At 45.4% G+C, this 12,409-nt stretch overlaps 1 protein-coding gene across 1 annotated transcript in view; it reads right to left on the bottom strand.

Moving 5' to 3' along the window:
- The window catches only part of PIGF (phosphatidylinositol glycan anchor biosynthesis class F), an 81,795-nt gene that overhangs the window by 48,911 nt on the left and 20,475 nt on the right, over window positions 1-12,409 (bottom strand). Inside the window, exon 4 of the mRNA XM_030195811.1 lies at window positions 1,093-1,209. Within this exon, the coding sequence (XP_030051671.1) occupies window positions 1,093-1,209 (117 nt within the window). The remainder of the gene's footprint in view (window positions 1-1,092; window positions 1,210-12,409) is intronic.

Here is a 12,409-nt window from a genome sequence, read left to right on the forward strand (position 1 = left end):
CGAAGGGGGGGGGGGGGGTAGGGTCGCTGGACATGGGTGGCTGGAGGGGGGCAGGGAACAGGGAGGTGGGGAGGGGGTCCTGAGACCAGATGGGTGGCTGCAGGGGAGGGCAGGGGAGACAGAAGGGATGCTTCAGGGGGGCAGGGGGAGAGGAGGGTTGGTGGGGAGGGGGTCCTGAGACCAGATGGGTGGCTGCAGGGGGGGGGGGCAGGAGGGACGCTGCGTGGGGGATTACCTTGCTAGCGCCCGTTTCATTGCCTACCGAAACGGGCCTTTTATACTAGTACATACATAAATCTAAGTTGAGCTTGAGGTAATGGAGGATAAAATGACTTGCCTAAGGTTACAAGGAGTGTTTAATGGTATTTCTGAAGCAACAGGGTATTATGGAAATAGGACAATGTGAAACTGGTCTTTCTTTTTGAAGTCTGTAAGTTTCAGTGCTCGTGCTAGGCACGTAAGATTTCAACCACATAGTTTATCATCAAATACTGTAGTCAGCAGAATATTCTTCAAAAGATAAATATCAAGAACAGATTCTGATCTTCTAACAAAAAAAACAGCCCTCTTCAAAGACCTTCCAATTTCCTTTAGATTTAACCCCCCCCCCCCCCTCTTTTCACGCTAACGGCTGCTGATGCGGTAATGTTTATATTTATTTAATTCTATCCTGCCTTTATCCAAGGTAGGTAACAACACAACATATATAACAGCAAAAAAATACCATAGTACAGACTACTAATCAATACAATAAAATCAGCCCCGTACTAATACTGCAGCAAAGGACACCGCATAATTAGTCAGCAAGATGGTCCAACAGGTAGCACTTTAACATCTGCATAAATAATGGGCTATGTCAGCATTACCATATGGCTTTGAAAAAGGGGGGCGGGGGGGGGGGGGTAGCTTGTAAAAATTTATGGAAGTAGGCCTGGTGCACGTTTTAATATTTGTTAAAATCCAGATGACTGTGTCTTATTTCATACACTCGCACAGGAAGTCTAAAAAAAGAATCTGCAGGACATGATCCTTATTATAAAGAGTTTACTTATGTGACTCTAATGGAAGACAGATGCTTTAATTGTGACCTACCCATTTTTACTGAAAACTCTGATCCACGCCTGAAGGTTTAAGCCAAGCAAACACAAGCAGCGCAGGGTTGTAAAAGTAGATAAAAGGGCTGCAAATAAAAAGGTTTCCAGAACTGATCTACAAAGAAAGACAAGAAATTAGTGCAAAGATAAACTGCTTTCCCCCAAAATAATTTTTACAGAGAAAAAGCAAATGACTAATCAAACATTTATACATCTTTCCATAGCACGTACTTGTATACAGAACAAGTTTCCTCTATTTATGAGTAAATGTAGAATTGTTCATGGTCATTTTGTTCCAGAGAAGTAAGGGACCATGAATTACCAGAAATTTTTTTGTCTCCACTTCTCTAAAAGTTTCTTCCTTCTGCTGATTATCTCATGATGGGAAAACATGTCTTTGGTAAATTTCAATGACAATCAAACAACTTAAAATCAGCAGAGGGATTGAAATCACAAACACATGTCCCAGAATGCTGAATAGTTTATAGAAAGCAATCGTTTCATCTTTAATTTACTTTAAATCTTGTCATTGATGTTCATGTCGTTAAATACAATAGCATAATCGCAACACAATCAGCATTATCAATACACAAACATAAAAACCATGATAAAAGGGCAAGTTGGATCTCAAAATATAATGTCCTAATTATGCAGTGCAAAATTGGCCTGCTGCATAATGGGAAAACTCTGGATTTTTTTTTTCAATTTTTCATATATAAGAGAAACAGTCAAGATGAAAAAAAAAACCCTAACAAAATAAATGTACGTTTGCTTCATAACAACAATAAAAAAGATGGACCACTTGTGAATGAAAGGAACTATGGGGGTCTTTTACTAAAGAATAGCTCGAGTTATCTGAAGCGGGGTCCATAGGAATAAAATTAGATAATCCGCAAACGAACCTTTTCCGGAGATGCGAAGGCGGTAGAACGAGAGGACATGAAAATGACTCAAGAAATGACTCAAGAAAAATGTCAGGAAGTATTTTTTCACAGAGAGAGTAGTGGATGCTTGGAATGCCTTCCCGCGGGAGGTGGTGGAAATGAAAACGGAAACGGAATTCAAACATGCGTGGGATAAACATAAAGGAATCCTGTTCAGAAGGAATGGATCCTAAGGAGCTTAGCCGAGATTGGGTGGCAGAGCCGGTGGCGGGAGGCGGGGATGGTGCTGGGCAGACTTATACGGTCTGTGCCAGAACCGGTGGTGGGAGGCGGGGATAGTGCTGGGCAGACTTATACGGTCTGTGCCCTGAAAAGAACAGGTACAAATCAAGGTAAGGTATACACAAAAAGTAGCACATATGAGTTTATCTTGTTGGGCAGACTGGATGGACCTACCGTCATCTACTATGTTACCTGATAATTTTCTTTCCTTTATAGGTAATAGCAGAATATCCGCGGATGTAAAACACAGCGTGCAGAAAACGGTAGCCAAGAGCCTACCCCTGCAGTGTGCACAAGACTTAACGGACTCAGACACAGTAAATAAAAAAAATACACTCATAGAAACAGCCAGTCGCATGACCTCCAAGGCACTGAAGCCCCACAATCTTTCCCACAGCACAAATGCTCCTAAAGAGAACCGCAGCGGCTGACTTTTTTTCTTTTTAGATAGAGGCAGGAGAAAAAGAGTAGGGAAGACTGAGAGAGAGGTAGAAAGTGGCAATAGGGGAACAGGAAGGGACCTAGACCACTAGGTTTACACCTGAGGCACAGGATATTCTTTACTGAACCAGCAAGCAAGGAGAGGAGAAGTCACTACATAGCACAGGAGCTGCTATCCCGCTTGCTGGAGATAGAATATTGGCTTGGTTGCTAAGCACAGGACCATATAAGGCACAACTCATTAGTGTTCTCTATCTCCACCTGCTGGCGAATGGTCACAACCCATTTGTCTGGACTGATCCTTGGGACATAATGGAAAAGTATGTTTCTACACTAATAAGTTTACATTCCCTGCTCAGAGTACCTAAATTTCTAACTCACTATTCAGCTTGCCCTTGGAATAATTAAATCAGAAAGAGGATAAGAAAAAAAAATACTTAGAACTTCACTAGCTATTAATAATCATCTATAGTGTACATCAAAAGGTCCTTTTTTTAATAGGCTATTTAATTGGGTTAAACAGCAACAGGAGAACCAAGAACATCATGTTACATGCAGGACATAGGCAGACAGGCATAGTAGGTTATGGAACTGTTATTTATACTATCAAAAGCTACTAGGATTGGGGACACTCAGAAAACTAACTGGTGCTTCCAAGTGAGCTGTGGAAGACAGAATGCTGGGCTTGATGGTCTGACCCAGAATGGCGTTTCTTATGTTGCATCACAAATCACAGTTGATCTTGAGGACATTAAGTCTTGGATGGCGTTCAGTAAAAAGCTGAGTGATGTTGCTTACCTGTAAAGAGCAGGGAATGCAGCCACACTTTCTGGTGACATCACCTGACGTTTCCAATGTGTCCAGAGCCCTCCTTCAGCTGATAAGTGCATATAAAACAAACCCCCCCCCCCCCCCCCCCCAAACAACCTATCAGCTCTCAGTTGTCCTACCCCTAATGAAAATGACTTTGAATGCATGAAATGAGGAATTGACTATCTTCCTTGTTTTCCCCCCTTTTTTTCGGGGTGGGGGGAGGAAGGATAAGGAGGGACGGAAAACTATGGCTGCATTTCCCTGCTGTTTACAGAGAACCCCTGTTGCAGGTAAACAACTTTGCTTTCTCCACAGACAAGCAGGGCAAATGCAGGCACACGTTCTGGCGAATCCAGTGCCAAGACGGATGATGTGGTGATGGCCTGCATAAAAGAAGGGGCAGGAGAAGAGATTAATAATATTACGCAAACAGACTTCATAAAACAGCCTGACTGAAAGGACATGTGCTGTACACTGATCCAGGCAGTAGTGTTTCGAGAAAGTATGAGTGGAGATCCAAGTAGCTGCTCTACAGTTATCTAGAATTGAAGTGGCTCTGGAGAAAGCTATAATAGTCAATTTTGTTTTTAGCTCATGGGCACTTATGTGCCCAGGCGGTTGCAAACCTGTCTGCTCCTAACAAAAAGATAACATCTGACACTCAAGAAGAAAAAAAAGTTCTCTTTGAAGCTCAATTGCCTGGGTTGTTGGGGTTATAAATAACAAACAGCTGAGATGATTTCCTAATACCTTTTCTAGTTAGTAATACAGCTGAGCTTGTCTACAGTCCGAAGAATGCAAAGCTTGACGTGATTCCAAAGAATGAGGTGGAGGAAATGGTAGGATTATGGATTAAGGTGAAATTCAGAAGAGCACACAGAATAATTCTGTAGTGGAAAAGCTAAGCAAAAGGTGGATAATGCACAACAGTGGATCTTGGGGGGGACACAGTGAGGGAGACCTGGCTACAAATTTGAGTCTGTATCCATTTGCTACACTGCAGAGAATCCACTGATATGAAGTTATGGATTGCCAATTTTTGAGGAAGAACTGAGGTATGCCTCCCACCAATAAACAGTCAAAAAGATGGCTTCAGACTTGGAACGGTAGAAGGTAAAGCTGGCTGCTGTTTGCGTTCTCATGGATATTGACATTGTGCATAAAGGAGTGGCCTAGTGGTTAGGGTGGTCGACTCTGGTCCTGGGGAACTGAGGAACTGAGTTCGATTCCCACTTCAGGCACAGGCAGCTCCTTGTGACTCTGGGCAAGTCACTTAACCCTCCATTGCCCCATGTAAGCCGCATTGAGCCTGCCATGAGTGAGAAAGCGCGGGGTACAAATGTAACAAAAATAAAATAGATACTATTGGAGATTCTACATGGAATGTTGCTACTATTGGAGGTTCTACATGGAATGTTGCTACTATTGGAGATTCTACGTGGAATGTTGCTACTATTGGACATTCTACATGGAATGTTGCTATTCCACTAGCAACATTCCATGTAGAAGGCTGCGCAGGCTTCTGTTTCTGTGAGTCTGACGTCCGTACGTGCAGGACGTCAGATTCACAGAAGCAGAAGCCTGTGCGGCCACATTGGTGATCTGCAAGGGCCGACTTCTACATGGAATGTTGCTAGTGGAATAGCAACATTCCATGTAGAATCTCAAATAGTAGCAACAGTGGAGGGAGTGGCCTAGTGGTTAGGGTGGTGAACTTTGGTCCTGAGGAACTAAGTTCGATTCCCACTTCAGGCACAGGCAGCTCCTTGTGACTCTGGGCAAGTCACTTAACCTTCCATTGCCCCATGTAAGCCGCATTGAGCCTGCCATGAGTGGGAAAGCGCGGGGTACAAATGTAACTAAAATAAAATAAAATAAATTGAGAGGACTGGCATTGAAGAGGTACGCGATGATACAGTTGGTATCTTCTTATTGGACAGAATTGTTGAAAATATTTATTTTTTTTGATAAATGGCATCTGGGCAGTTTATACAATAAAAGCTCAACAGAGCAAAATATGATAGAAGTATATAAATAGAAAGGAAAGGGGTGAAAAAAGCCAGAGAAGAATAGAGGAGAAACTAAGATGGGAAAACGTGACTAAACAACCAGGTTTTTATGAGTTTTTTTGAAGATGGGATAGGAGATTTCAAGCTTAAGATTTAGGAGTAGGGTGCTACAAAGTTGAGGGCCAATGTAGGTATAAGCAGTAGCATGTCCAGTTGTATAACAACAGGAGGGAGAGATGAAGAAGGTGCTTCTGAGAAGACCGTAGTAACTGGGGGGAGTGATGCAGTATAAGCAGTCTTGAGATGTAATCAGAGGCAGATGGAAGCTAGAAGGGAGGTTGAGGTTTTATAGCTACAGCTGGTCTCAAGAGAGTAACTGCTCCTGAGGACCCTGCATAAACCACTGCATTCAAAGGTGCCACTGAGAGGGCTGAAGCAAAGCCCAAAGGGGTAGAAGGGGCAGAGGGTGAAAACTGTTTCGGCAACACTGATATTAGAAAAATGCTGAAATGAAATTGAAAGCAAAGTGCTGATGAACTGAGTTGTAATTTGTGGGAGAAAAAGTTTTCAAATTGTTCTGCGAGAGGAAGAGGCAAGACTGTGTCCAACCTTACCGGCGGCGGCAGATGAAGTGAACTGAGAGCCTATAGGTTGTATGGGGCAACATGGGAATCCTGGCGCAGGGGCAAAAAAAAACCAAAGCACCTACCACCTATTACCTGGAGAAGGGCACTGGACAACTTGGCAAAATTGGGTGATATTACTAGAAAGTGTGCCTGCATTTGTCCTGCTTGTCTACAGAGAAAAAAGTCATATTTGTAATACGCCTATCTATATATATTTATTTTATTGCATTTGTATCCCACATTTTCCCACCTATTTGCGGGCTCAGTGTGGCTTACAATACATTGTAATGATGGAAGTACAATCTGTTACAACGTGATTATGGTTACATTGTGAGGAGTTAAGTTAAAACAAAGTCCAAGTATCGTTAAGGAGAATAAAACAATGGAAAAGAACAACTGGACAATAGAAGAACAACGGATACTGATAGGGCAACACAGCAATAGCAAGAGAACGTTCGGGTATAATATTTTTCTATTTTTTACCTGTAAATTAAGGTTTAATGTGTTAAAATTGCGGGGGATAAGAGTACAGAAGAGAATGTATTGATGCATTGCTAACAGTGTGTGTGGACTTCATGTGTTTTGATCCTTTCGATAGATTTTTTTCAAAGAGATGGGTCTTTAATAGTTTGCGGAAGTCGGTTAGTTCGTAGATCGTTTTCAGGTTTCGTGGTAGTTTGTTCCAGAATTGTGTGCTCATATAAGAAAAGGTTGACGCGTGCAGCACTTTGTATTTTATGCCTTTGCAATTAGGGAAGTGGAGGTTGAGGAAAGTTCGGGATGATCTTTTAGCGTTTCTGGGTGGTAGGTCTATTAAGTCAGACATGCTTAGAAAGCGTGCCTAAAGTAGAAATTTTAAGGGGTCATTTGTTAACAGTGAACATGTGCTATTTACTGCAGGACCCACTGCATAAGATTTAGGGATGGGAAAAAACTTCAGCAAATCAGATTCTTTATCATCAGTCACTATATAAGGAACTCCTGGATTTGTACAGCTTCATTTCCTGCCACACACATAAAAAGCACTTTCTCTGTAATAAAAATGTGAAAAAATTGACAGCCTGATGCTCAGAAGCAAATGCAGATGCTGGAGGCCATCAGAGTCGGACTAGTGCCCGCATTTGCTAATGTTGGATGCTCAGAGCGCTCCAGCGCAGGGATCAACAAGCGCGGCAAAGGCTTCAGCGGGTAGCATTTAAATTACTACTACTACTACTATTTAGCATTTCTATAGCGCTACAAGGCATACGCAGCGCTGCACAAACATAGAAGAAAGACAGTCCCTGCTCAAAGAGCTTACAATCTAATAGACAAAAAATAAATAAAGTAAGCAAATCAAATCAAATCAATTAATGTGAACGGGAAGGAAGAGAGGAGGGTAGGTGGAGGCGAGTGGTTACAAGTGGTTACGAGTCAAAAGCAATGTTAAAGAGGTGGGCTTTCAGTCTAGATTTAAAGGTGGCCAAGGATGCACCTAAATTAGATCAATAGAGATGCATCCAGCGGGGAACCTAATGCCAGCTCCAGGTTGTTGAAGAGAAGGATCAAGGCAAGAGAGACCAGGCAAGTGTGTGGGAGCCGCGGGAGTCCCTGCCTTTAAAAGTGACCGGCTGTCTGGAGCCACCGCCAAAGTTTTCCAGCTTCTAAAGTTGTTGAAGACCAAACACACCAGTGAGCTTTTTTTTTTTTTCTTAAAGTAGAAACTTTGTGGAAGGACTATTCTTTAATTATGTAGCACTTGCTTCAAGCCAATGAGGAACGCTGCTGGCACTTTCTCCTCCTTCCTTCCGGTCTCTAGCTCTGGGCATGCGCTGAAGAGCTGTGATTGATGCATAATTCTTCAGCAAATGCGCCAGGCACCATCTGCCCGATTTACTTTCTCATACTTAAAGCCAATAGTGCGCTGTGAAGAAACAGTGTTTTTTTAAGCCTGTAAAATGTATTGGATATTTTCCTGCCTTAATTATGTCACGAAGTGTATTTCTCCTATTTGGCCAGCAGTTGGTGTTTCTTTGCTGCAAAGCTGTTACAAAGAAATGAATGCTCTTTTCTTTAGTTTAACACAAACAGAAGCAATATATTTTTCAAATGTTGTGTTCTGGGCTCTGATTGGCTTGGAGTTTGAAGCTAGCTAGCAGTTACTGGTTTTGAGTTCAGTCTTAGCCAGGAAAAGAGAGCAGGATCTCTTTGCTGAGGCTCAGTAAACAGTTATATATCCTGACCTTCCCAGGTACTTTTTACAAAGTAAACAAATGTTTAGTTAGTATTATAATTGATTCATATTTCAGTTACCTGTTATTGTTTGCTGACTGCACAACTTTTGCCCACTATTCAATATTTTTAAGACAATTTTCAGTTTCTTGCCTCTTTGTCTGGTGGCTTGTGTGTTGGGTCTGTGACTGTTTTCTGGGAACTGTGGGACCACTGGGAGCGTGGCCCTAGTAACCTAGAAATCACTGGGGATAATTTGAAAGCATGAGACTCGCCCAGAGGCAGTTGTGAGCCAGTAGGTGGGAGGAGGGTGTTGTGTAGAGCACAAGCAGCAGCTGCAGGCTGACCTGATCTGTGCTGGGGACAGACCCTTTAAGTGGCTGCGGAGTAACTCCAGGCGGGTGGCTAAGTGTTTTGTTTCATGCACATATAATTTGCATACTATTAGCTTTGAGCATGAGAAGGTAATTCCTCAGCTCTGTTGTTGCGGTATGAAACAGCGCCGGAGTTTTGAGCATCTTGGCCAGAATGCATAAATGTACCCTACAGTAAATAATGCACATTAGCTGTTTGTGAATGACCCCTTTAGTATGACTGCAGTGAAGCTGGGTTTGGCTGCTGCGACAAGGTGAGCCAACTTTGTAAGAATGTGGCTCCTGCTCTTCATCACTCGCAGATACATGCGGCAGCACTTTGAGCAAGTTGCAACCTCATGCTGGGGCCCAAGGCACTGGACACATGTGGTGGGAGTCCGATAGTACCATATTTTTTCCCACATTGTGGACATTTTTTAAAAGCTGACCAAAGACAAATCTCCACTGGATATATGAATCCAAGTCTTTATTGATATAATTAAAGGAAGGACCTGACACGGGCCGTGTTTCGACGCATGCAAGCGCCTACATCAGGGTTCAAACAGTAAACTGTAAAGGTGAAAAATAGTAATAAAATAATCATAAATAAAACCAATGAACAAACATATATAGCACTGTACAAAAAAAGAACAATCCAATTTGAATTGAATCTTAAAACATGTTCATAATAAACGACATATAAATTTTAAATTAAGAAATATTTGTGATAAAGAGAAAGGTAAAATTATGTATCATACCTGATAATTTTCTTTCCATTAATCATAGCTGATCAATCCATAGACTGGTGGGTTGTGTCCATCTACCAGCAGGTGGAGATAGAGAGCAATCCTTTTGCCTCCCTATATGTGGTCATGTGCTGCCGGAAACTCCTCAGTATGTCGATATCCAAGCTCCATCCGCAGGACTCAGCACTTAGAGAATTACACCCACAAAGAGACACTCTGCCCAGCTCACCACCGCCGAAACGGGGGAGGGTAATTAACCCAGCTCATCCCCACACAAGTGGGGGAGGGGAATCCGTCCAGCTCATCCCCGCGGAGCGGGGGAGGGACACCACCTCGCTGATGCGGGGGGATCTGGCTTATCCTGCAACCGCAACCGCGGGAGGAGCTGACTGACCCTAACACCGCCGAAGCAGGAGGGAGCGCCGGCAGAATTTATGTCTCAATCCAGCCCCGTAAAACGGAGGGGAGAGGAATGCAGCAGCTCACTGTAACACAAACTCGTCTCAACTCCTGAAGAATCCAATTGAAAAAACTTGAACACGAAGTCCTCCTGAACAGGAACTGAAGACTAAACTTGAACCTGAAATGCAACCAGAATATAAACAGTACAGATATCTGGGAGGGGCTATGGATTGATCAGCTATGATTAATGGAAAGAAAATTATCAGGTATGATACATAATTTTACCTTCCATATCATCATGCTGATCAATCCATAGACTGGTGGGATGTACCGAAGCAGTACTCACCCAGGGTGGGACATTGAAATCCCTGACCGCAACACTGAAGCTCCAAACCGGGCCTCCGCCCGAGCAGCCACAGTCAAGCGGTAATGCCTGGAGAAGGTATGGGCCGATGCCCAAGTTGCCCCCTTGCATATCTCTTCCAAGGAGACGGACCCGGCCTCTGCCATCGAGGCCGCCTGAGCTCTAGTGGAGTGAGCCTTCAGCTGAATAGGCGGCACCTTCCCCGCGGCCACATAAGCCGCTGCAATGGCTTCCTTGACCCATCTTGCCACTGTAGGCTTAGCAGCCTGCAGACCCTTACGAGGACCTGCAAACAGGACAAACAGATGATCCGATTTCCGGAAATCATTGGTCACTTCCAAGTATCTGATGATGACTCATCTCACATCCAGAAATCTGAGAGCAGAGTATTCCTCTGGGTAGTCCTCCCTACGAAAGGAAGGGAGACAGAGCTGCTGATTCACATGGAAGCGAGAAACAATCTTGGGCAGGAAGGAAGGCACTGTGCGAATAGTCACTCCTGCCTCAGTGAACTGCAGAAAAGGCTCTCGACATGAGAGTGCCTGGAGCTCGGAAACTCTTCTGGCTGAAGTGATAGCCACCAAAAAGACTGCTTTCAACGTCAGGTCTTTCAGAGATGCCCTCGACAAGGGTTCAAAAGGCGGCTTCTGCAAGGCTCTGAGCACCAGGTTGAGATTCCACGCAGGCACCACTGAGTGCAGAGGAGGGCGCAGGTGATTAACTCCCTTGAGAAAGCGTACCACATCTGGCTGCGAAGCCAGGGAAGCACCCTTCAGGCGGCCCCTGAAGCAAGCCAGAGCCGCTACCTGGACTTTAAGGGAACTGAGCGACAGGCCTGTCTCCAGACCTTCTTGCAGGAACGCCCGCACTGAAGAAATTGGAGCAGTGAAGGGAGAAAGTGAGCCTGCTTCACACCACGCTGCAAAGGTACGCCAAACCCTGGCGTAAGCAGTAGAAGTAGAGCGCTTCCTCGCTCTCAGCATAGTGGCGATGACCTTGTCTGAGAAGCCCTTCTTCCTCAGACGCTGCCGCTCAATAGCCAGGCCGTAAGACCAAAGGGGGAGGGATCCTCCATCACCACGGGACCCTGATGCAACAGGCCCTGCTCCACTGGCAGCCGCAGAGGGTCGTCCACTGAGAGCCTGATCAAGTCCGCATACCAGGGACGTCTGGGCCAGTGCGGACACACCAGGATTATCCGGCCCGGATGCTTTGCCACCCGGTCTAGTACCCTGCCCAACATGGGCCAGGGCGGGAACACATAGAGAAGCTCCTGTGTCGGCCACTGTTGGAGAAGAGCATCTACCCCCAGAGATCGAGGGTCCCGTCCTCTGCTGAAAAAGCGCGGCACTTGGCAATTGGCCGATGACGCCATCAGATCTAGGCTCGGCTGGCCCCAGCGCTTCGTGATGTGCAAGAACGCCTGAGCCGATAACTGCCACTCTCCGGGATCCAAGGTATGGCGACTGAGAAAGTCCGCCTTGACAATCATGACTCCAGCAATGTGGGCCGCCGATAGCTGTTCCAGGTTCGCTTCCGCCCACTGGCATAGATTCATGGCTTCCTTGGCTAGAGGGGCGCTCTTGGTACCTCCCTGGCGGTTGACATAGGCCACAGCCGTGGCATTGTCCGACAGGACCCGTACTGGCTTCAACGCCAGTACCGGGAGGAACTCCAAAAGCGCCAACCGAATGGCTCTGAGTTCCAGGAGGTTGATAGACCACTTTGCCTCTGCAGGAGACCAGAGCCCCTGCGCTGTCCTTCCCAAGCAGTGGGCTCCCCAGCCCGTCAAAGAGGCGTCCGTCGTGACGACAATCCACTCCGGGGTCACAAGAGGCATCCCTGCAGACAACTTGTCTGTCTTCAGCCACCAGCTCAGCGCCTTACGCACTGCTGGGTCCAAGGGAAGGCGCGCAGCATAATCCTCCGACACCGGAGTCCAGCGCTGTAGCAGAGAGTGTTGTAGTGGTCTCATATGAGCCCTGGCCCAGGGCACTACTTCCATCGTGGCCGTCATAGAGCCCAACAGCTGCACATAGTCCCAAGCCCGAAGCGGAGAGGCTACTAGGAACTGGTCCACCTGAGCCTGAAGTTTGACAATCCGATTGTCCGGCAGGAACACTCTGCCCACTTGGGTGTCGAATCGAACTCCCAGATACTCCAGGGACTGAGTCGGGCGCAGCT

Source organism: Microcaecilia unicolor, chromosome 3, assembly GCF_901765095.1.
Source record: "Microcaecilia unicolor chromosome 3, aMicUni1.1, whole genome shotgun sequence".
In the NCBI taxonomy this organism is placed as follows: domain Eukaryota; kingdom Metazoa; phylum Chordata; class Amphibia; order Gymnophiona; family Siphonopidae; genus Microcaecilia; species Microcaecilia unicolor.